Source organism: Eublepharis macularius, chromosome 13 (genome assembly GCF_028583425.1).
Source record: "Eublepharis macularius isolate TG4126 chromosome 13, MPM_Emac_v1.0, whole genome shotgun sequence".
NCBI lineage: Eukaryota > Metazoa > Chordata > Lepidosauria > Squamata > Eublepharidae > Eublepharis > Eublepharis macularius.
The window spans coordinates 44,824,245-44,848,593 of record NC_072802.1 but is presented as its reverse complement, the minus strand read 5'-3'; the positions used below and the strand labels follow the sequence as shown (position 1 = coordinate 44,848,593).

General features: G+C 48.3%; 2 protein-coding genes across 5 annotated transcripts in view; one reads left to right on the top strand and one right to left on the bottom strand.

Moving 5' to 3' along the window:
- The first annotated feature begins 239 nt into the window (after window positions 1–239).
- On the top strand, window positions 240–12,834 carry LOC129341088 (tumor necrosis factor ligand superfamily member 10-like). Of its 2 annotated transcripts, none has more exons than XM_054996021.1 (5): window positions 240–527; window positions 6,316–6,462; window positions 6,873–6,909; window positions 7,516–7,626; window positions 8,394–12,834. In XM_054996021.1, exons 1-5 carry the CDS (start codon window positions 315–317, stop codon window positions 8,834–8,836), a joined length of 951 nt encoding a protein of 316 aa, XP_054851996.1. In that variant the 5' UTR covers window positions 240–314; the 3' UTR covers window positions 8,837–12,834. The 2 variants fall into 2 exon arrangements, with proteins under 2 accessions (XP_054851996.1, XP_054851995.1); XM_054996020.1 differs by having other exon boundaries at window positions 7,513–7,626.
- Window positions 11,877–24,349, bottom strand: part of CLCN5 (chloride voltage-gated channel 5) — a 39,454-nt gene continuing 26,981 nt past the window's right edge. For 2 of the 3 annotated variants that reach the window (XM_054996018.1, XM_054996016.1), the window contains exons 3-13: window positions 22,534–22,685; window positions 21,992–22,091; window positions 21,559–21,749; window positions 21,228–21,350; window positions 20,239–20,445; window positions 19,774–19,854; window positions 18,157–18,699; window positions 16,707–16,893; window positions 14,332–14,730; window positions 13,294–13,510; window positions 11,877–12,277 (exon numbers count right to left, since the gene is read on the bottom strand). In XM_054996018.1, the coding sequence (XP_054851993.1) occupies window positions 12,187–12,277; window positions 13,294–13,510; window positions 14,332–14,730; window positions 16,707–16,893; window positions 18,157–18,699; window positions 19,774–19,854; window positions 20,239–20,445; window positions 21,228–21,350; window positions 21,559–21,749; window positions 21,992–22,091; window positions 22,534–22,685 (2,291 nt within the window). In that variant the 3' untranslated portion in view covers window positions 11,877–12,186. Of the gene's footprint in view, window positions 12,278–13,293; window positions 13,511–14,331; window positions 14,731–16,706; window positions 16,894–18,156; window positions 18,700–19,773; window positions 19,855–20,238; window positions 20,446–21,227; window positions 21,351–21,558; window positions 21,750–21,991; window positions 22,092–22,533; window positions 22,686–23,505; window positions 23,577–24,349 lie in introns of those variants that run through there. The other variant, XM_054996019.1, reaches the window with a different exon arrangement.

The window sequence follows — 24,349 nt, the reverse complement described above, 5'->3', positions numbered from 1 at the left end:
TCAGTGAGAAAGGTGGACTATAAATAAACAACAACAACAACAATAGATGTGCCTGTGCAAAGTGGGGTCTCCACACACAGCTACTATGGGCTTAATTGCCTCACAGAAGCAGCCGGAGCGGCGCCGCCTCCTTCTCCACGTGGCTGGGCTGCCTCCTTTGTTTATCCGGCGGGCTGCTGGGTTTGAACTTCGTCCGCCCAGCCCACGGAGGCGGGTCCGAGCCACTGCCGGAGCCTCCCCCTAGCCCAGGAGAAGAGAGCCTGTGGCCAGAGGAGACGCGGAGCTGCTCTGGATCGCCTCTGGATGCCGCCAGGATGACCCAGGCAACCCCGAGCCAGCCGTACTTCCGATCCGACAGCAGCGACTCCGCTGCCCGCATGTTGGGTGACGGGCCGCCAGCCGAGAAGTACCGTCGGAAGAAGCGCTGCAGCCCGGTCTGGCTGGCCGTGGCCGCCATGGGCATCCTGGCCCTGCAAATCGCCTCTACCACCGGCCTCTTCGTCTACTTCACGATGTCCATCTCCAAGGTGAGAGGGGGCGGCTGGTTGCATCCTCGCAGGCATTTACTGGGCCGCGATCCGCAATGCGCTTAAGCCGTAGGATGCTGTGAGGAAGAAGATGCCTCGGCATCTTGTTGGAAAGTCGTTTCCCCGGGCAAACCGGGGCTCACGCAGACGCTTAATTTGCCCCGGAGTAGTCTGGCGGCCTTTCTCATCCCGTCCAGGGGGTAAGGGAACGGGGCAGCAGGAAGCGATATTCGCTGAGGTCCCTGGCCACCTCCTATGGCCCCTGGCGACCTCGCCTTGACTGGTCACTGGAGAAGGATCGTCTTCGGGTTCCCAGGTCTGGGAATTCCTCTCTGGTAAGAGGCCACGAGAGTCACACACACAACGCTTTTGTCCCATCTGGAGTTCGCTTTGCCCGTTCTAAACATCCCTCTTTTGTCGCGGGAGGAGCGCTTGATTTCTGCAGCGAGGCTCGCTTTCGAGTTAGGATTGCAATACAAGCTGAAGCATGTTTACTCGAAAGTCAGTCCCGCGGCAGTCAGTGGGACTTGCTCCTTAACAAGCGTGTTTGGGCTTCACAACGCGCACAGCCTGGCAACGGAGAGCGCCCGATCCCTGAACATTCTTGCCCGCTGGCCCCCTAATCGGTGGCTCCGAGGAACGCGTGAAGAACCGGCCCCCTGACCAGTTCCTCGGGTTGGCTGCCTAGCGGCGATTCTAGCGCCGACGAGAAGCAGCCAAGGGGGTGGGGTGGCCCGGGCCAGCAGTTGCAAACCTGTGGGGCCAGACCCGCGTCAGACTGAACTTTCAGGCGCCCTGTCGGGGCCCAGTTCGAATGGGGACAGCGGCACCGGAGAGGGGGAGTTCAAGCCTCTCCACTACTTTTTCCCCGCCTGGACTGCGAGGGTTGGAGCGGCAGCGCTGAGGAAGGGAGCGGGGGAATGTTTGGAGGCCGAGCTCCCCTCCCCCCTCCAATCGTACCCGCCAAGTATTTTGACTGGCTGGCCGGCCCAGGAGCGCCGCGCTGACCTGATCAGGAGCGGAGGGATAAACAGCCCTGCGGGAAAGTGAAAGCAAACTGCTGCCGTTCCCATAGCCCCCTCCCTCCCTCCTTCCTTGAAGGAAAAGCAACAATGAAGAGAAATGGGTTGGTTGTCCTGGCCCAGCACCAGGAATGGGTTGCAAGCCTGGCTCTCGGGAAGGTTTGTGGCTGCCCCCGCTGAGGAGCTTTCCGTTTTCAAAACCCGCCTCTTTAATTTGCAAAGATACAGCGAAGGCCGGTCGCTCTACTGCACGTTTAAGGCCTGAGTGAATAGCTAGGAGAATCTTCGGGTTTTCAGATTGCTGGAGACGCTGTGGTGGGTAATTTTCCCAAGGTCTGCAGTAGGCGGCCCTTCTGAAAACGACCAGCCCAGTTTTTGCCTAATTTACTGAGCCAGAAAGTAGGCTCAGGTCTATGCGAGATGCACACAATCTCTGCACGTGTGGAATTGGCTAATCCAACATATAGAACATACAAAAGCCACACTAAGTCAAGTACATGTGTCTGAAAGAAATTCTGTTTAGTTCTGCGTTTGCCTTAAGTTGTGCAACAGTAACTGATTTTAGTTCCACAACTCCCCTCTGGAAAAGGCAGAGGCACAGCCTGGGGTTCTTTAGCTAAGCTGCCCTTCCTAAGTCTTTGGTGGGGCTAGTTTTTTTTTTTTTTTTGCTGCTTGGTGTGAAGGCAAAGGGGATTTGTGCATCCTTCAGAAGAGCCACAAGGCCACTTTATGGCAGGTCCTCACACATCCTTTTCCCCATTCCCCACATCGCCTATTTGAAAGTAAAATCTGTATTCATATGCAACTTCAAATGAGCTGCCTTTCACATTCCATCTGGCATTAACAACATTCACACACACGTGCAAGAAATATATAAGAAACTCAAAAGTAGCTGCAGGCCTCTCCTCTCCCCCTTGGTTTGGCATTTGAGGGGTTAGGAGGAGATTGGGTTCAGCTGAATAGGATCATTTACATTTTCTTTTTGAGCAATCAGGCCTTTGGGATGGGACGGACATCAGATACATAAATACAATTTTGGTTCATATCAGAATTAAGAAGGAACAGATTTTACAGCAGGATGGAGGCATGGAAGGTGGGCTGTGTTCTGAAGCTGATCTCTTTTCCTGGGGGTGGGGAATTCTCAGGAATCTTGAACCCTTCACTGACACCATAGCATATGGGTGGGGAGAGATCAAACCTTCTTTTGGGGTGGGTGATAGGAAGAGAAGAGCTGTTTGCATCAATTGATTGTATTAAGGAGGGTTAGAGCGGGCCAGGAGGAAGCCCCTGTAGGTCAAGTGGATTAGGGATGTCTAGACAGGCTAAGAGCATAAGTAAAGTTCTGCAAACATTGAACAGAACCTTCTGGAGGCAAAGATGGGGACCAGCATCAGAAGGCTGTAATATTAAGCATTATTGATGAATGGGGATGTTACTACCAGGGGCTCCTGGAAAGGCAGTTGGGCTGAGCTGGGGGTCAAACACTACTGAGCATCCGTTTAAGTGACACAAAGCCACAGGCTTCAGTCCTGTTCTCCTTGGAAAGATGATGGCTGTCCAAATGCCTTTGAAGAAAAGGCCTTTGGCAGCACATGGGGGAGATCTGATATGAAGTAGCTACAGCAGGTGAGATGTAGGTGAAGCGAGGAAGGTGCCCAGCACCTTCCCTGGTGGCCTGTCTTGCGTGTGACCCTTTTGTACAATAATTAACCACAATGGGGAAAAGCATTTCCTTGTAGCTTCTTAGAAATGGCCCTTGCAGTTTTCGCACATGTTGGCAACCTGCCACTCCACTTTGGGACACAGAAAGCTCTGGGTTTTCTTCCTGCATGCCTGTGGGGGTGTAGTGTTGCCCTCCTTTTCTAAAGGACGGATGCTTTGTATGTTTACCACACCAGGCCAAAATCCACAGGGAAAGCTTTTGCTTGCATAGAGAAGCAGTGGAAGTAGGGCTTCCCCTGTTGACTTCTACCAGTTGCCCAGCTACTAACATAGAGATTTTCCATAAACCTCTGTTCATAAAAGGTAGCAGCCATGTTGGGCTTTTGGGTCTCAGAAAGCCTGTTGCTGGTGATGGGGAAGCCCTTTAGTGCAGAATCACTATAAACAGTTGGGATTATACTCTCATCCAGTGAAGGCTCAGAGAAGACAGGAGTTAATGAGTGGCAGTTGTTCCCAAGGAAGTCCTTGGAGGTGCTGGGTCTGCTGGCACTGAGCAGTGCACCCAACAAAACATGTGTGACACATTTAGACAAGGTTCAGGGTCCCTGTAAGTAAGCCACTTGGCCCCCCATCCCAGGAGCCTTCACCTTATCCTTATCTGGCAGTGGCATGAGTGGCAACTGCGCAGCAATCAGAGTCTAGCTCTTACAGCTCTCGAGAATATTGGTAAACAGGTGTGTCTTTTGTAGCCAGAGAAAGATGGGAGTGGCCATTCCAGTTCCCCGAACTAAACATCAAGGCTTAAGTTGGGTTTCATTTTCCCCTCAGCTGCAGTCTCAAGTCTCCAAAGTTGCATGCAGGAAAGGGAGGAAGGGAAGTCTCCATGTGGTTCAAGAACAGCCTGTTGCTGGCTGGGATGCTGCTCAGAAATTCCCCTTAAGGAGGAAAGGAGCAATACAATCTTTGCTCCCTTCCCAAAGCTGGATGAGGCTGTGCTCAGACATCTGTCTGGATCATTCCTTAGCTGCTCTTTCAGCTGTTATACCTTGCATGTGGAAATGACTACTACCAATCAGGCACTCAAGACAGAACATTATTAGCACCTCAAACACAGATCCTGCACCTGATAAACACACAAAATCCCTGCTAGGAAAAAAGTGACAACCCCATTTTGTATGTCTCTCTCTGTGGGGGAGAAAGTGCTACACTTTCATCCTTCTACACACACCCCAGTCTGACCTCTGTCCTCTGCCTTCTCTTCCTGGCTCCTTGCCCATGAACTATGAGCATGTGCCTGTCTGTGCGGAGTGCATGGGGCTGAAGGGAAAGGCAAGCAAGAATTCTCTGTAAACATCTTGCCACCTCCCAGGGAATTAGTGAAGATGAGCACTGTTCAGAGAATCTCAGGGGAGAGAACTTAGTGAGTGTGGCTGTGATGTAATGCATATAAGATCAGTAGGAAATGCCATAAAGGTTGAAATTGTGCACATAGTTCCTGATAAGTGATTTTAAAAGTAAGAAAGTGGACTGGGAGGGGGGGAGAGTGAGGGGGGGATGGATGGAGTGGCCATGTGGTAGAATGAGAGTGAGGAAGAACCAATGAGAGAGAGAGACAGGATCAAAATGTACAGATTGGATGAGAGGATGTGATTGCGGGGGTGGGGGGTGGATACAGGGAGGTTAAGAAAGAAACTTCATTTTTAGGTAGAACTAGGTTAGGTAAGTCATGTTTTTATAAAGTAAAGTGGTTAGGAAAGGAAGAAAGTAGCGACAAGATTAGGAAATGTGTATTTTGAACTCTACGTGTTTCTTGAAATAAAGTTTGTTCTTATTTTATAAACACAACATCCTCAGTTCTCCTGAAAACTGAGATTCAGGATTTCAGAGGCAATGCTCACATTCGTCAACCATAGCTAGCAAATGGGTATTTAAGTAAACGTGGAACCACTGTGATCCTGGCTAGAGTCTTAGTTTGGGGGAATTAAAAGAGGCAGCTGAACAGATGGCACTTCAGTGAGGGGAAATATCACGGCATCCTGGTAAGAAGAGTCTCCCGCTATGCCAGCTTCTGAGTTCAGAGACGAGGGAGACCTATCTTAGAAGATGGCGGGCATCTTACTGGGCCTCCTGGGCAGCATCTCGGGTGGTTGGGGAAAGCTTATCCACAGTGAGTGGCAGTCAGTCTCTCACCCTTCGGTGGGTTGTTTTGGCCTTTGTCACAACTCAGCAGTGTCTGCAGGGAAACCGTGTGCTGACTCAGCCTCTCTCATAGCCGGCAGGAATGTCTACGGCCCAGTTTTGGCATGCTCTCTCTCCCCCCCCTCTCGTGCACACTCTTGTTTTTAAACATAAGTGCGCGCACACGCACACACACAGAGTTCATTTCACAATGCCTGACCCAGTTCCTTGAGGATTACTGAAGCATCGGGCTGGATGCCCAGTTTAACCACAGTGAGTCACCACATTTCTGCTCAATGCTCAGCAGATACAGACTTGCTCCCTCTGGGTCTTTATCACCTCTATTTGCTTGGCAAAAACAACTGCCCTCTTACCATCCCCAGCTTCCTGCTGGCATGTGGAGAAAGAAGTTCATGAAAGGGGGACAAGAGAAGCTACAGCTTCATCGCTGGAATATGTTTTCTGATTTTGGAACATTTGACTATGGGCAGTGGGCCTCAATGCTGCTTTATTAAACCCCCTTGGCTGAACTCCTGTTGGTCAGGTCAGATGCTACAGCTGTTGCAGTCTGTGAGGAAGCACACTTGTTTAACTTACAGCCAACTTTAAGAAAGAGATTTGAAATGGGTTTTAGTCAGAAATACAAGAACAGATGTATATACAAATATACCAAGAGGCAGAATTCAAAAGCCTTACCAAACTCTGACAAGGTAATCACCTCCAGGCAGAAAATTGCTCAATGCTTGTCCTTCACCTGTGAGTTGTTGTATATATAAAGATGCTCACCATTTTTACCTAGCAGTGGCTTCCACTGAGGGTACATTGAGAGGCAGCAGCCGCTCCCCCATCAACAGGCAGGCATTTTATCCCCAGAGTCTCCTCTCAAATCTAACAGATCTGTTCCTCTTCCTCCTCTTCTTGCTCAGCTCAAAGCTCAGGCCCATGGCAGCTCTGAGGAGGGCCACTGCCTCCTGCTGCTCAGCCAAATGCAGGAACTCTCGGACCTGGACGAGTTGATTGGCAACCAGTCATGCCTCAAGCTGGCCAGCAATATCAAGGCCTATATCTCAATGGTAAGCCTTGGGCAGGGGAGACTGTGGCTTTATGTCTGGGAGTGTAGGGATACAGGGGTGGGTCCCAGTTAAGCTCTTTAGCCACCTCTCTAAATCCTCTCGCTCTGATAAATTAATACCAGCATTCTCAAAACGGTTGCCAGAGTTCAGAATTAGCATGTTTGGTTGTTGATCAAGGCCTATGAACAGCCCGTAATAAATTGTAAGTGGAAGGCTTCTCTGATTTGACGACTAAAAGCTTATGTTACTGGCTGAAAATAAACCCTGCCCCAGTTCAGTTTCATTTTTGTTTCAAAATCCAATTGAAATTAAGGGAACCTCCTTCTCCACAACAGTCAAATCAGTTGATTTGTGATTACCAGTACGGAAGGAATGGTCATTGTGCCTGTCTTTCCTTCCTTTTCTTCTAGGTGACAGAGAGTATTATTCGTAAGAGCGCTCAGACTGGTGAGTCAAGAGGGAAGGTTGGGCAGGAGGGCTCAGGAGGTGGGAGGAGGGTTAAAATGATCACTGCAGAAGTCAAATAATAGGGGCAGACTGGATTCAAAGGAAAATCTGGCCCAAAATGTCTATTTTCAAAATCAAGGCAGGCCAGGACAAAATTTGCAGAGACAACGCTAAGATTGGTCATGCCACAGATGGGGGAGGGGGGGGAGAAAATTCTTTTGCCATGTTCCCCCCACCCCCCGCAATCTGTACCCCTTTATCCTCTGATCTGAATTTTCAAACCCAAAAGCAGCAGTGATCAGCAAGTCTTCCCGTCCTTCCCCTAATAGAGAAGTGACCTGCCTGCCAGGGTGGTTTGAAATCCCTCCTGAAAGCAACACGTCCATTCTCCTTTAAGGAAAACCAAATTCTGATCCAAAAGCACTAAGTATCCAGTAGCAAGAGGATTACGGAAAACAGGCTTCTCTTAAGAAGGGGGATTTGGTACCAGGGACAAATCTTGATTCCTCCCACAAGACTTGAGATACCCGCCCCCCCCCCCCACACACACGAGTCCTCCTTAACTTGAGACACACACAGGTTATATCTGTCTATCTTTTGCAGCAGAGACCTCAAAAAAGTCCACCAACTCTTCAGGCGGGCAGTTGGTGATCAGGCAGCCAGGCAGCAAACCATCGGCACACCTTACGCTCAGGGGGTGGAAGCCATCCCAGACAGGTGAGTGACAATTTAAAGCAAAATTTAGGTAGTCTGAGGGGTCAAATAAAGACCACAAGCCCATGTAAGCATAGGCCTCTCTCACACAGTTCTGTTATTTTTGGAGATTTCCTCAGCACGAGTTAATTTTCAGGCTCTCACATTGGCCTAGCAACTCCTGCTTTGGTATCATAGAGGCTCCCTGGCTTCCTTTGCTCTGCCCTCTTCCACTGGCCCAAGCTAAGGCTGCCTTTCTGGGGGCATGTCAGAGGTCAGTCAAGACCAGCAACTTATTCTCCTGTAGCAGCTGACTGGATGGTTCTGGGAAGCAAACAAGCAGCACAGGAGGCAGGAAACCTTGTCCTACTGCCCGACTCCAGTATCTGGTTGTCAAAGACTCTTATATACATCCACACTTCTGCAGTGGAGTTTGTCTGCAAGCAGCAGTTACTAAAGTGAAGTGCACTGGAACCCTTGCCAGGACAGGAGGAGAGGCTGGTCCTGGTTCTCATGCAAGGTACTAGAGGACAGCCCCTTCTGTTCATCAGCAGGAGAGTACTGCCTCCCTCATCCATACAGGGAAGCTCTCCAAGCTACTCCCACATAGCTTCACTGCCCCATAAGCCTCCATGTGGGAAGCACACCCCTGCATGTAAAAGCAATGTGGACTCTGAAGCAGCAAGGTCCACCTTAAACAGGTACCGCTCTCATCCATCATGCAAAGGCAGCCCAAACCCTGCAGAGCCACCAGGCTCCCTTTGACACCTCTCCTTGTGTTTTCCTTGCAGGAAGCCGGAGCCTCTTTGGGGAGCTGCCTCAGTCCTGCCAGCTCCCAATTCCCTACTGGGGCAACAAAACCATGCATACACATCTGCAGGACCTCACCTACCGGGATGGCAAGCTGCATGTGAGCCAGGCAGGCAAATACTACATCTATGCCCAGATCTACTTCCGCTACCCCACAGAGGGTATGAATTCCCAGGCGCTGGGCCATCAACTGGTGCAGTGCATCAACCTCCAGAGCACCAGTGGACAGACCATCCCACTGCTGAAAGGCGTGGGCACTAAGTGCTGGGCGCAGGATGCTACCTATGGGCTCCATGCTCTTTACCAAGGGGGCCTCTTTGACCTCAAAGCGGGTGACAAGCTCTTTGTGTCCGTCTCCTCGCTGGACATCAACTATAACGATGCAGAAGGCAGCTACTTTGGAGCCTTCCGTCTTGATGGGTGAAGGAAGTGGAACATTTTGTAGACTGGTCTCCTCCTGCAACGTTGGGCAGGTCATTACTCTGCCAATTAGGAGTGACTATATGGGCATCTGAACCTGATGCACCCGCTTAGCTCAAAAGACAATGCCCTTCATTGGGACTCCTGTCTACTGTCACTGTAGGTGCAACATCTCAAGATTTTCTCTTTTGTTAGTGGTTCTCATCAAGGTTGTTCCCCAGAGGCAAGAGCCAGGAACTGAGGCCTCTTAAGACCCAAAATCTCCATTCCCTTCTATAATGGAAACTTGGTCTGTCTGAGAAGATGAGAGCATCTTGCATCTGTGGCTATAGCAGGAGTTTTGGAGCCCTTGTGGTGAAGAGCTCCCTCTCCCTGTAGTATGTCTTCTCACACATGCCCAAGGGGAAAAAGGGACTGCTGAAGTAGCCTAGTACACGTGTGGGGCACAGAAAGCAGGTACCCTCTGCCAAGTGTCTAGAACTGGTGAAGAGGGAACTCAAGAAGACCCATCCTTCGGACAGACACACGAAGGAATACTATACATAGTCGCATATCACTCTTTAGCTGGCAAGTTTCTAGGAAGGTCGGTGCTTGGATTGGGACACAGATAATTATTCCCCAAGAGGGCACCTACAGGGCTGTTGTGGATCAGGACATCACTGACCATCTCTCAAGTCCTGCCTACATGTGATTTCTTTTCTACTAATCCAGACCTTTCAGGACTGTTTACTAAAAAATATGAAACTCATCTTGCCATTGCACTAGTATCACTTCCTGAAGATCAGCCTGCTTTGGGTTGCTCACATAAGTCACCTTTATATCACTCTCATGGCATTCAGGCAAGCATTGTGCTGTTCTGCTTGCTTCAGTGAAGACAGAAAATTCACAGCGTCACTGCAGTAGCAGAAATGTAGGTCAGTATGTCACCCATTTTGCACAGCCTGCAGGCATCTTGGAGACAAGGATGCACATTTCACTTTCTTTTCCTGAGGCTTATGGACCCAGGTACACACAAAACAAACCCTCTCATGTGCCATCAACTGGGATTCCTAACTTGCTCATCAGGCAGTGCCAGCGACTGAGGCTGAAACTGCCATGGCTGGCTGACTGGGGTGGGAGGAGGAAGCACCAAAGCTGCCTGACACACCCTTTTGTATATGGTGGTTCAAAGCTGAAGTGGTTGCCTTTAACAGTGGAGAGGACAGAGAGACTCGGAAGGGGGCTTATCTTCTAGTGCTTCCAACTAGTCAGGGATCTTCATACCATCCACAAAAAGGGTGGAGACATCAGAGCATTTCAAGACGGCAACTGTAGGTGGGATCCAGACTAATTTCCCATTCGTGGAATGGAACTATCCTGGCTCCCCCCTCCCACTGCAGTTCATTGATCTCCATAAAATGCTGTTCCTGGGGCATAGGGATCCAATGGGAGGGAAGGGGGGACGGATTGAAATTGCCAATTTAGTCTGGATCCAACCCTGTAGTTGTCAACATAACCAGGCATTCTGATTTTATTGGGGAAGGGGAGATCACAGCAGGTAAACTAATACAAAAGAGCTAGGAGGAAGGTTAGGTTACACAAAGAATAAGGAAGGTTTGCAGGACTGTGAGAAATACCAGGTAATATTTCCTTCTTTGGGGAGCTGATCGAGACTGTGAATCATGTTGCAAAAATTGGTTGCCCTGTATCTCTGAGTTCTCTAGAGGCGCACACACGAGTGCCAGTTGTGATAGGAGAAAAATCACTGCTCTAATCCAACAACGGCCACCTCTGCACAGGCATGCTTCTGCTCTCGTGCCATCCCATCACCCCCTTTTGCTGCAGCTCCTGCCACACACAGCCTTGCCTGGCATCAACCCACTTCCCCAGCACCACAATCAGGACTCCTCACCATTCACAGCCAGGCTTCCCTATAGCTTTCCCTGCTTTCTGCTCCCAGCTGTGCTTTATCTACAGGACTCTCCTTCCTCTTTCTACAAAAATACTGGAGAGGGAAGAAACCCTAAATGACATTATCTTCCAGGTAGATTAGACCCCAGAGGTTGACCCAAAGGAAGGTAAGACTGTCCAGCAAGGAAGCAATCCCCTTCCCATCAAGCCTAGAAGCTGGCATCTTGGAGCCTTTTGAACTTGTCCTAGTTTTCAAGGCCCTGCTCCTGTGTTCTTAGCTGCTACAGAAACTAATCTTTCCCTGCTCTAGGAGAAAAAAATGTCCTGCTTGCTACATTCTGTGTTCAGATTGCCATTAAAAAGCAGAGTGGTAGGGCCCTCCCCAAATCTAAACTCATTTTGCCTCAGAACAAACCAGAGCATTTTTTGTTCTCTTAAAGGCAGTTCCCACTGCACCTGAACCCTTACACTGTATTCTCCACACTGTTAGATTTGCTAGGCTCCGGCAACAACTGAAATCTCCTCATATATGTGGCCTATTACAATCCCTGAACCAGATCCTGGGCTAGTCTTGTAAAATTAAACCCAAGATCCATTCTTGTCTCAAGGAAAGGCTCTGTTGTACCTCTGAAGTTTTTCCTTGCAGCTTGCTATAGTGCTGAACTCATTAGGAAACTTTCCAAACAATTTCAGCTTGGGCCTGCCACCTTCCTGTATCTCCAATCTCTGATTCTTTTAATATTTCACAGATGGGTTCACTTTGGTTGGTGCGCAAGCAAATTACAGCCCCTAGAAGATTGTTGATACAGTGTAGCATGGACTCACCTATTAGCCATCTTTGGCAATGAGTTGGAGTCTCTGCCTTCTACTCAGACATTTGGGCAATAGGAGGAAGTTACAATCTTAACAAAATGCGGAAACCAGGCTCCATGTCAGCTGTCTCTACAACCAGGCTATGACTCAAGCAAAGAGGGGGACAGTCAGAGCAAGAGCAGGCAGGAAGCTGCAGAATAGGCAGCCACTGCTAAACCATCCTGCTCTTTCAGTGAGATTCCAAATAGCCAATACCCCTATGGAGAGGTGATTTCTTTAGCACAATGCAAGCTTCATTCAGTCACCCCTCCCCTGAACTTACCGGAGAAGAGAGAGCAGAATTAAAAATAAAGCAACAATTTTATTCTGTTATATCATTTCTTTTACTCCTTCATGGATTTTTTCCAATGCAACTTCAAAGGATTATATAATAAAGTCTTTTTCTTCTAAAGAGAAGATTAATTTCCACAGATTATATAGTGCAATTGGTTATCTTGTAGAAAAAATAAAACATGATTATTGTTAGCTCCATACAGTGAAAATTCTGAAGATAGCTCCGGATTCTCAATAAAAAGAGAAGCAAAAAACATGGGAGTCCGTCTAGAAAGTTCCTTTGGGGAGGGACGCTACAACCCGCCTCCATACCTGGGTTCAATTGAACAATATGGAGTCCGGATCCTGGTTTGCCATTTGTGCAATATGCTTTAATACATCCTTTTTGGTAATGATTCCCAGGAGTTTCCTGAAAGAGGCCATCAACAGAGGTCGTTAGTGTAGAAATCCCTCCTTTGCCCACCCACCGTGTTCAGATGGGAACACTGGGCCATGTCAGCATATCTAAGAACTCGTTTTTTCTTTCAGTTTAGAACCCACAAAATGAGCCAAGTTAACACATCCATATTACTAAATCTCAAAGCCATTTCAAACTGGGTTGACTGGTTGGCTTTCCCCACTGGGCTATGGGAAGCAAAGTTCTATACAAAAGAGGATTCCTCCCACCGCCATACTGCAGTTTTTGATGATCCTATGGGTGTGTGTGTGTGTCACATGAATTAAAAGTGTTTCAAGTTGTTGTGTGCATGAACTCGGTCCACAATAAAGTTAATTTACTGTGAGCTGGGCTTTTGAAAGCCAGAATGGATTTCAGACACTACTTGCCATCACGAGATTTTGCAGATCTTTTCTGCCGAATTAAAAGTAGCACCTGTAGCGGACCTGTAAACTTTGTTTATAGTAGCCTTATTTCCAGCCTTTTTGTATGTATGATTTGTATATACAATATACCTGTGATTACTGCTACTTACCTCATCGTCTCCTTTTCTTGACCTATTTTTGAAATGACAAGAGACTTGGAAACTCCCCCCCCCCCCCAGCCCCATGCACCAGAACCCAGGAGGACACTGATGTGTCCCAAGTGGCTCAGACGCCAGCAAGCCCTCAGCAGAAACGCAAGCAGCACAAATTATGCTACTAACTGGGTCACTCCTACCACGTGCTCTTAGTAACACTGTTGTACCCAGTTTTAATAGGTGCCCCAGAGACTGACAGCCCTTCTTTCAGTAAGTGGCATATCGAAAGAGGGGTTACTTCCGTTTGTTTTAGCACATGCCAAATGCTTAAGACGGTAATGCAAAGCGAACCAACATGAGGACTGTCGCATTGACACCATTTGCCAGGAAGCATCCAAGTACTCAGAAAGAGCTTGAGGTGGCCAATCAGCTTCCTCCGTCTTGAACCCCAACTGCTATCTATCCTCACCCGTTGTGTGTGACCAGGCACTGGCGTAGCCCAAGTTTGCGGAAAATGTCCACCACAATTTCCATGGGTGTTTGGTCTGTCACAGTGAAAGGACTGAGGTCAAGGATGCTCCGGAGTTTGAGCATGGACGGAGAACTGGGAGGCAGCGGTGGGGAGTGGTCAGTGAAATAAATAACGGAGCTGCTCACAATTCCATCTTGCTTCTTCCGGGCATTTTCTGGGGGAAGAAAAAGGAGCTGTTAGGAACCAAACTGAACAAATTGAGTATACATTACCACCCTTCTCTCTACTTTTGGTAACTGTTATGGCTTGCAATACCCACAGATTTGGACTGGGTGGGTTACCCAAGGTTGGTCTTGAGGCACACTTGGCCCTTTAAGCTCCAGGATTCTACATCTGCAGAAGGCTTAGACCACGGCTGAGGGTATTCTACTATTTCAATGCACTAGTGTAGAAATTGGTAATGAATGCAGAATTTAACATAGGCTGTTTGTCCTGAAGGCAAAATTAAATGAAACTTCAGAAGCCAGGAGATCAAGGAAGAGGAGTATGGTGATGCTCTGCTACCCTTACTGCCAGAAGCAGAACTGAGCAAGATAAATACGGACCAGTTTGTGTAAGTCATAACAGGCTGCAGAGATAAACTTCTCTTGCTGCAGCATGTGGCCTGCCTTCACATAGATATTTATATCCTTAGTCCTGGCCTAGCTTTCTCCAAGTTCCCCTAGAGAGGGCAAGAGGGGCATCAGCAGATGGGAGGCCTCTGTGAATACTGTGGCCTCAGGGAACTAATCAAACCACCTCCTTTAGATGTGTAGGCCTTACAGATTGCAGGTGACAGTTGGTGTTCTATCAACTGCAGTGGAAGCATCTCAAAATTACATTGGGTAAAGTGCAAGATGATTTAAGGTGCAGCTTGGGGAAAAAAGAAATCCTCACCAAAGTCTTACATGGGGGAAGAAACTGTTCTGACCTCAGCAGCCCACAGCGGAGACAAGAGCATTCTCCTAATGTTCAATAACCTTTACGCTCACTCACCAATGGAGATGATGAGATCTCGCCTGAGAACAAAACCCACGAGCCGCTGGGACTCTCTTGACACCACCACAGGGTAGCCACTGTAGGTGGTTTCGTTGACAATGGCCTCCACATCCTCCACCATCATGCTATCTTGCGTGAGGACTGTCAGCGCAGGGTCACTGCGCCGTGGCCTCATGACGTCCATTGCTAGAGTCTTATGAGAGAACTCTTCTTTGGCCTCCAAGAAAGGGTAGCCATTGAGACGGATGTGGGCATCATAGATGCCCTCCCGACCGATGGCATCAGCCACCCACTTGCTAGTCATGGCAGCAGCCATCAAAGGCACAATGTACTCCAGACCCCCGGTGAGTTCGAACATTATGACCACAAGGGACACAGTCATGCGCGTCACTCCTCCTGCAATACAAAAAACAACTGTGAACAAGACAAACACTTCCAGGCCTCTGACATGCAGATTCTCCCCTCTTACATGTGATATAAACTACATGCATCATGCAGAGCTTGCTAGAACAGGGTGAGAAAAGCAACAGTAGCTTTAAGTCAATCCTCAGGATGTTAACATTGATTTAAACTAAGCAGAAAGTTGAAAGCTTGGGCGGGGGGGGGGGGAGGCAGTTACTTCTGAAGATTCCTTAGCCCGCAGAGGCTGCCTCCTGTCTGATAACCATAATGATTTGCTGTTAGCTCAAAAAACTCCATATATAAAACCAGTCAAAAGAAAGCAAGCTGATATAATACTGCACTCTTCATATAAGGAGAACAACCTTGCTGGACTAAGACCAAGTGGCTATCTAGATGACTTTACTTCCCAAACAACGGCCAACAAGATGCTTATGAGAAACCTACAAACTGGCCAGGAAGGCTAACAGCCTGTCCATGCTGTATGTCAGCAGCATCTGACACTCAAAAGTAGACTGCCCTTTAACATGGAGGTTTCATTTATTATAGCTAATAGCTACTGCAGATTTGCTCTCTGTGAACCTCTTTAAACCTTTAAAGCAATCACAGTTAAAAAAAAAACATTCCTTTCTCAGATATTTGTCTGACATTTGTAGTTTGCTTCTTTAAATCAGCTTTTATTTTAAACATTTCTGAACTTTGCTTCATGGCTCTCAGAAAGTGACTTTGGGCTATCGTTCACTGTAGTTTTATTTTGTTGTTTTGGTTTTCATTTTCATAATGTGCCTTGCAAGCTTTTTCGGTGAGCGTGCAGGATTTTTTTTAAAAGCTGTTTTAGATAAATAAAAGAACTGTGGCAGTGAATTCTGTATACAAATTGTGGGGTTGTGTGTGAAACAGTACTTACAGATGGACCGGATTCGAAGCCGATCCCAGGACACACAAAAGTGCTGAAGTGCTAGAACTTTTCAAATTGTGACAGCTCTCCAACTTTGATTTCCTCTTGGGGACAAATAGCTATTCTTAGGGCGACGCCGACACGTTACTTAAAGCAACTTCTTCAAAAGCCCTTTAAAAATGGCCACTGCTTCAAAAGAGAAGGTATCCTTATAGTGGTAAATCAAAGCTGGCGTTCTACATGGATTTGTGCTCCAGTTAACAGAGGTGAGTTTTAGCTCTAGTAAACCACCCCACAGTTTTACAGCTCAAAACATGCAATGTTCTTAATTGCACAGAAATACTTAGGAAACTATTTAGAGTGTTTATGTTGTTTCAACAGGGAACTTCATGGTTCAATTTTTAAAAATTCGTTAGAACTTTGTCTCCTCCCCCACCAGTACATAAATAAGCAAAGACAAAGGGCCAACCAATACGCTGATGCTGGCAAACTTGTGACTGGCATCCGAAGCAATTTGCTTTCTGAACAGCAGGTACTAAATTCAGATAGGGGCCATGGACCAGGGGGGATTTAACCCTTTAAGCTTCCACTGTCTTCCCAAACTTAAACACCACTATGAAGCTGCTGTTTGCCACACTAGAGCAAACACACAGAACACCTGTTATATTTACCCCAAAGCTCCAGGGCTGTTTCAGGTCAGAAAACGGCATGGAAAAAAGTTAAAAAGTGCACACACACCATACCCATGCTTCATAATGTCCCAAATTGCTGCTATTCAGGAAGGAAAATACTCGGGACGCTCTGGTCACTGCACTCCCAGCATCACACACAGTTTGGCTGGTTCCTAAATGCAGTAGCATGCAATAAATAACAAACATAATAAGGGTGAAAAAATGACTAGAAGTTTCTTCCTTGGAGCTCTCTACACTGGTAACAGAGGCAAATTCACCGAGGATTTCTTCCTGCTGCAGAACTTGAAAGAGTTTTAGTTCAAATGCAGAAGGTCATCAAATCTGTGCCAAAGCACAGGCCTTTCAGCCTTGGCCCTTCTGCCTGTGCCCTGCTCAGCACTCACCTAGGCAGGCAGCAGCTCCCACCATTGCATAAAGGCCGGGAGTGATGCAGTCAGCCCCTTGGCTACACCAGTTGTGGAAGATACCCCAGTCGTGGTGGTAGTAAGCAAGCTGCTCCATCCCCACTCCCAGCAGCCGTCCTGCAATGGCCCCCACAGCCATGCTAGGGATGAAGAGACCTGAAGGCACCTGCAAGAGAAACAAACCTGCTCATCCTTGCTTGCTCAGGGAGCCCTCAGGACAGAGGAAGGCAGCTTTTTATGCCTGGGGCAGCTGGGCACCAGAGCTATAGGAAAAACTCTGGATCTGTTATACAGTTGAACAGCTCTCTCCCCAGAGACTTTAAATCCACTGCACAAAGCTCCACAAGAAGCACTGCAGACTGCAAAAGCTCTCCAAATATCCCTGCTTTAAGATTTGGGATCCTTTCTGTGTAAGAAACTGCACCACTCTTGCACGCAGATGGTCACGTTTCACAATGTATGCATACATGCTCTCACAACTAAAAAAGGGATGCCTGGATTCATCCTGGCTCTGTCTCTTTGTCCTCCCATTTCCATTTCCCTGTTCTTGCTTCTCTCCTCCACCCACTTAGTGCCTCTGCCATCTCTGTGCACCCTATAAGTCCAATTTTATATCCCCCATTCCATTCCTGTGTTTTTCCCTGTGCTGTTCTCTGTCATTGGAACACTGTCAGCATATTGAACACACCGAATAAAAATGCAGCCCTTCAATGTGATCTCTCACTTTCACTTTTTCTCCCACTTTTGGTATCTCATCTTTGCAAGTATGAGGCAGGCCTTGTGTTTTTAAACTGTATTTCATGAATAGTGCCTGATTTTATTTTTTAGATTTTATTTATTTATGTTATTTATAGTTTGCCTTTTTCATTGAGACTCAAGGCAGATTACACAGAGTAAGACCATACAATCAACCAGATGGGAAATCCAATACACAATGCAATAGGATCTGGATTGCAGAAATCTGGAACAGAGCTGAAGCAAGTGTAAGTATTAACATGATGAGTTAAATGATGCCAAAATTACATAGTTGGATCCTACTTACTAGCATAGCCCTTTGCCCAAGCATCTTTCTGAACCATTCTGCTACAATACAGCTCTGTTACCTGTGTAAAAAGGCCCTCTTGAATAATTTAGTTTTGCAAATTTGTGGAAAGCCAGGAAAGTGGGAGCCTTTCTGATCTCATCAGGCAGACCGCTCCATAAGGTGGGGCCCACAATAAGGTGGAGGCCACAATAGAGGGCACACATGTACGGGCAGCTACTGATTTTGCCCATGTGCGGGGTGGCTCCTGCAGAAGACCCTGCTCAGATGAGTGAAGCTATCAAGATGGAGCATGGGGAAGAGGTAGTCTTGCAGATATACGTGAAAGCCAATAGCTTAAACTGAGCCTGGAAATTGATATAAACCGTTGATGCATTTCCTCCTTACCTTCATGCCGAAAGTGAATATAGTAATGAAGACTTTCAAGATGAGAGCCAAAGCCAGCTGCCACATGGCCATGTGGACTCCTGGCCCTGCAGGCCTATCGGGAAGGTCATCTCCCTTAGTGCTATTGGAATCATTGATGTAGTCACAGAGCTTGGAGGAGTCCAGAAGGCCACAGTCATTGAACAGCTCTGAGATCAGCTCACTCGTGCTCATCCGAGTGTACTCATTGGGGAAGGCCAGGATGGCTGTGATGGCCGTCACCACCATCACCTCTGTCACAGGGTACTTGCCCAGCTTGGTGGTCTTGCGCCTCCGACACCAGGCAATGTTGCTGCGGATGAAGAAGGCCCCCCAGAGGCCCCCAAAGATCCCCAAGAGGATGAAGGGCACCAGCTCCAGTAGGTGCCATGGGGTGTGGAACTCCACGTAGAACAAGACAAGGCGGCTGTTCCCAAAGGGGTTGATGGAGCGCAAGGTGAAGGCTGCCACCAGTGCAGCAAAAAAGGAACGCCACAGTGTCTTGAGAGGGAAGTAGTAGCTGACCTGGGACAAAGAGGGGCAGGTTCAGTTTTGGTGGCCTCACGACAAAGACTCACTTGATTTAATACTGTATTTACTACACAAGAAAGCAACCCAGAATGTAAGATGACACCACCTTAAAAAAGTTATACAGCAAGAACATTTTTACTGGACATAACTAACTTCTATGCAAATGCAAGGACAACACCCTCTTTTTATTACATACTTGGAAAATAAAACCTAGTCATGCAATGGAGTTAATCCTGTATTACTTTGTCCCCCAGTACATTGAGTTTTGTAGCCACAACGTTTTATCTCCACAGCCATAATGGTTAGAAATTCACACTTCTTCATTTGAAAGCCAATGCTCACTGGATGCGTACATTACGTATCCATATGGTACAAAATCACAGGACACACACAGCCTGCAACTGGCTCCAGCCCTCGAGGCCATTTGCAGTTTGGGACATGTGAGGACTTCCCAAGTGAGCATGGTCATTTCCATGGAAGCGCCACAGAGCCAGCAAGCCAGAGCTGCTCCAGACACTGAAGTCAGCATGCAAGGCACTGATCCAACAGAAGCAACAGAGCTTTCACCGGGTAAGGAGCCCCAGGGATGCACAGACTGTGCCTTCCCTTTGAGGTGACCAGGGTCGGATCGAGGGGGGCAGGGGGGGTAGTCTGCCCCTGGCACCGGCAAGGAGGGGAAGCAGGGTACAGCTGCCAGCTTGTCGTGCGCCCCCTGTCCTGCTGGGCAGGCAAAAAGCAGCATGGGGGGCTGAGAGGCTGCCCACACCTTTCGCCTGCCCCACGGGGCAGGCAAATGGCATGGGTGGCTTCTCAGCCCTCCGTGCTGCCTCCACCAACTCCACAGCGCGCTGGGGTACCCGGCTTGCCATGCGGGTGGCATACTCCGCCCTGCGTGATGACATCACAGAAGTGACTTCATCACGCTGTGCCAGGAGTGCATGTGCGCGAGGGACCAGACTTAGGTTGCCCTGGGTGCCGGCAACCCTAGATCTGGCCCTGTAGGTGACTGAGCAACCTTGTCATGCAGTGAGAGAGGAAGTCCAAACCAAACCCCAAATATACACTAACCTCTTCTAGGCTGAAGAGCACGCCACCAATGGGGGCACCAAATGCCACAGATACACCAGCAGCTGCTGCAGCTGATAAGACCTGGGAGAAGAGAGGTCAACATTACACCTTTATATGCTGAAGCAGATTCAAGGTACTACTGTATGATGAAAAATAATACAAACACACACATAACACCTCCTCTTCCTGAAAGAGAACTTGGCAATTAATTCTGCAACTTTGGGGTATTACAGCTGCATGAATCTCACAGAGAATGTTAGAAGTAAAGACCCCAGAAGTGGAAGGTCAAATGCCTCTGTTCTAGTAGGGTAGCTCATCTGGCTCCAGAGCAACAAACACACCTTTTGGAAAGCATTCAGGAAGCCATCTTCTTTTATCTTTTCCAAGAAACTCTTGAGATTTGCAACCCAGCCTGCCCACACTACTTCCAGGACCAGAGAGCACTTCAAGCAGCCCTTGATTTACCTCTCGGCGCTTCGCCTCATTCTTTCTGTACTTAGTGAAGAGATGACAAAGGATGTTCCCACAGCAGCAGGCAACGTGCACCAGGGGCCCTTCCTTCCCCAAGCTTAAACCTGAGGACACGGCCAGCACCAGGGTCATTGTTTTGATGAGCAGAGTCCACTTGCCCAGGTAGCCTCTAATGATGAACCCGCTCAATATAGTTTTGATCTGGAAGACAAACACAAAAGTTCTGTATTACGAACCCAACAGAGGTCTGTGCAAACCTTACTCATCTGGCCAGAAACCCATTCAACAGTTAGGGCTAGGAGGAAGCCTGCTGCATGTATTTTCATTTATATTCCCCCCTTTCTCTCCAATGGGGATCTATAGCAGCTTACATCTTTCTCCTCTATTTTTATCTTCACACCAACCTGTAAGGTAGGTTAGGCTGAGAGGATGTAACTGGCTCAAGGTCACCCAGCGGCTTCCATGGCAGATTAAGGAATTTGAACCTGGGTCTCCCAGATACTATTCTGACTACTACACCCTACTGGCTCATGCTCTACATTTGTTCTGCAAGATAGTTCATGCTCTTCATGAGGTGGACAAGTTGAGGTCAAGACTAATTTGAACCATAGCCCGCCAGGCAATTCACACTACTTCCTGCAACTACACACTTACTAAATTCACTGGGGAAGGGGTTAAAAGCCAGGAGGCAATGAAAAAAGAGACCCACTTCTAAGTCCAATGCCTCCTTCTCTGAACTGGTTTGCTCTTTCCCCCTTTCCCAGAATGCCTCTGTCCATCATGCAGAACATCTACTTCCTGTTCTAGACTCAAAGATAAGCTTTGCAAAACTGAGGATGGGGACATGTTTACAAACATGACAGAAAGAAGGTTCTCTCTCCTGAACAAGCCCTTAAGGAATTCCTAATGCTTCTCTACATTTGCTCAAGCAAATGCAGCCCAAGGAACAAACTCACTGGTGAAAAGTGACAAGCCAGATTTACCTCTGGGATCCCTGAGCCACAAGCATATGGAGCAAATCCTCTGACCAGCAACACAGCAAGCAGGGAGAACAACAGAGCCCAGATGACGTACATGAAGTAGTTGAGGATGTAAGCAAGGGCCCCCTGAAAGGAAGATAAACAGAAGGGTCCCTGTCAAGCTTCTGCTATGACAAGAAAACGACGCTTAGCAGAGTTGTATCGGCATTGCCCCCCCTTTTCCTGCTTTGTTTCAAGCAAACAGGGCACGCACATTTGGGGAGCATTCAGATGTACAGCACCAATGCCCTCCCCCCCAATCCACGATGCCCTCCTTCTGATTACCATTACACACCCCTTCTTGGTTGCCAGTCAGAAGCTGCGCCCAACTTCTCCATTCCGGACATTTGTCCCTGTCCTGAAAGGTGGTTTCCTGAGACGTCCAGCAGCAGTGCTCATGGTTGTACCAGAAGCCCCGCAAGCATACTCCTTCCTTCAGGTCTGTCATCCAGTGGGCAGAGATGTCAATCAAACCTGCTATTGCCCCTGCATTTGAAAACCAGTAGTTTAGTACAGACAAGAAGATGCCATGCAACCTAGAGAGCCAAGCAGGGACAGAACAGGCTCAGCTCTCCCAAGTATCTGCTTCAACCAATAGGAAGACGTGGGGGCCTTTTCAGGATCAAAGTGGAGATTCCTCTACACTTTTAATTTCAAAGGCCTGGGAGTCACTGGCAAAACAGCAAAGTGGAAAAGCAGACTTTGTCCATTAGGTTGTGTCCTCTCACCTGCCAACAGTCCTATAAGCAGCATCAACAGCCATCCTGAGAAAGCATCACTGACACTGTGGATCAGGGCCCAGGTGGACTCTTTGCTTTTATTGGTGATCTGGGAAAGGAGATTTGAGAGGGAGAGAAGCTACATATTTACCAGGCTGCAAGCAGGAAGAGACCAATTAAGACCCACGGCTCCCCCCACACCACCCAACCATTTGTGCAAGGATCTGACAAAATGGATAAGGCCGGCCACTCCCCACTCCACCTCCAGCTAGTAGGCAATTGTATGTGCAAGGAAGATTTAGACCAGTGGAGAGGCTTAGACACACTGTCTCCCTGCACCACTTCCCCAGTCAAATTAGGAGCCCTGTGCAGCTGCTTGGACCCTTTTTCAAAAAAGAGGGGACAGATGTCCTGTGCCACCCCCAGTTTTGCTGCAAGTGGAATTCTCAGAACACTTCCCCGCAAACACACCCATCCTGATGCCTCAAGAAAAAAAATGCTCAGAGACAGAAAAAGAAGCCGCTCCAGCCTCCCAGCAAACCCCCACTGACCTCTCTGTGCCTGTCGCGGTCCCGAGACTTTTCGCGCACCCAGTCTATAGTGTTGAAGTCTTCATAGGTCCCCACGCCAGGGAGTGGCTCTTCCAGAAAATCCATCATCTTGCTTGCGCCATTCATCCCGCCTCCATTATATGAGGAGAAGCCTGCAAAGTGAGAAGAATGAGAAGAGCTCTTGACCAAAGACAACCAGGGCTCCCTTAAGGCTCTGAGGGAAGGAGGAAAAGTGGTGGACAATCAAGTTTGCCTGGAAGGATCAGAGCAAAAAAATTCCAGCACTTCACCTGCAGCTAGCCAGGTGCCCCAAGAAGCACTGAGTGTCCCTGGTAATCATAGATAGCCTGCTTCTGCACATGGAAGTTCCATTTTTAGCAATCACATAAACAACTATTAATAGTCCTATCCTCCATAAGCCATGAGTGGCTGGGGAGACCGAATGGTGTGATGATCGCTTCTTCCCAGCAGCAGCCTTCACCTGTGGAATCTAGCAACTTCTGGCTCTCCCTAAGTGTCTGCAGCATCTCCACTGTAACTGGTTGGCTGCTGCTGGGACTGGAGGTAGGCTTGAACTTTTGCATCTTAATGCTGAATGTGCACCTAGTCAAACAGAGGGATGGTGTCAGGTCAAGGGACTGGAAGGCAGAGTAACATTAAGGGGAGGGAGATATCATTTGAAACAGAGTCAAAATGGAGGAAAGAGGCAGGTAGCTCTCCTAGCAGATGACTTATGTCAAGGCAGCAGCCTCAGCCCATGTGTGGTCCTGATCCTGCTCTGGTGTAAAGGACAGGGCATGTGTGTGGTTGGGGTTGGATGGAGTCTAATCCATAAGTCTGTAGGATGGTGAAGTACACCAGTTATCTGTAGAAAAACCATCCCGCCCTTCCTGCCACCTTGGTGTGATGCACTGCCACTCCAGCCAGGGCAAGCAACACAGTGGGTAGCGCCTCCCCTCCCCTGCCACAGACCTGGGTGGAAGGTTCCATCAGCAGCCACCTGGAGCCAGGGAGAGCTGGGGTGCTGCTCTTCCATTGGGGTCGAAAATGCTACTTCAGCTGCGAACACCCTGATCTGCTGCCATAGGCAGCCCAGAAAAACTCTTTGTAAATCCACAAAAGGGAACGCAGAGTGCAAAGTCGTTTCTCCGAGAAGGTGACGGGGCCAAGTTAATCTTTAAACAGCTTCACCATTAAAGGCAGAGGTGGGCCAAAGAATAAAATGGCTGCTGGGCTCTAAATATCTGAGTGACTTTTCCTGCCTTGGCTCTTAACAAATACCGGGCCAGGTTAACTGAGCCACAGGATTCACAGTTGATGGCGACTGTCAGCTCTACAAGTAGCATTTGGGAGCCATCCCACCCCATACCCCCAAATAGCATGTGTGAGAGACTCTATCTTCTCTCTCAACCTCCTGAATTCAATTCTTCTTACTTCACATTCCTGCCCTAGCCAGGCCTGTCTGCCTTCCTCTTTACAGTTATTTATAACCTGACAGTTTAAAGCAGTATCTCTCTAATTCCATGCTGGAAAGAAAGACTGTGTTACCTAGGAGGACCTGGCAGTCTTCCCTGCCCTTGAATGACTTGGAGACTGGTAGAGGCTGGCTGCCTCCGAAGACGACGCACCAGTTCACAGCAACTGGTTAGCAGCACAGAGAAAGGTGCCTCACCTGTCTTCTGGCCCCAGAGACACAGTCTTCCCAGGCAACACAGCTTCAATAGCTATCCTCTGCAAGGAACAAGGTAAGACAGGTGCTCCCTTGGAGCAGTAAGATGCCTTCCTTTCCTCTCAATGGCACAACTTTGGGGAGGGA

What these genes read in the sequence shown, in the direction of transcription:
- LOC129341088 (XM_054996020.1), top strand. Translation starts at nt 315, where the DNA reads ATGACCCAGGCAACCCCGAGCCAGCCGTACTTCCGATCCGACAGCAGC. An exon ending in TCGTAAGAGCGCTCAGACTG is followed by an intron (nt 6,910 to 7,512) that starts GTGAGTCAAGAG and finishes TATCTTTTGCAG; the next exon opens with CAGAGACCTCAAAAAAGTCC. An exon ending in GTGGAAGCCATCCCAGACAG is followed by an intron (nt 7,627 to 8,393) that starts GTGAGTGACAAT and finishes TTTTCCTTGCAG; the next exon opens with GAAGCCGGAGCCTCTTTGGG.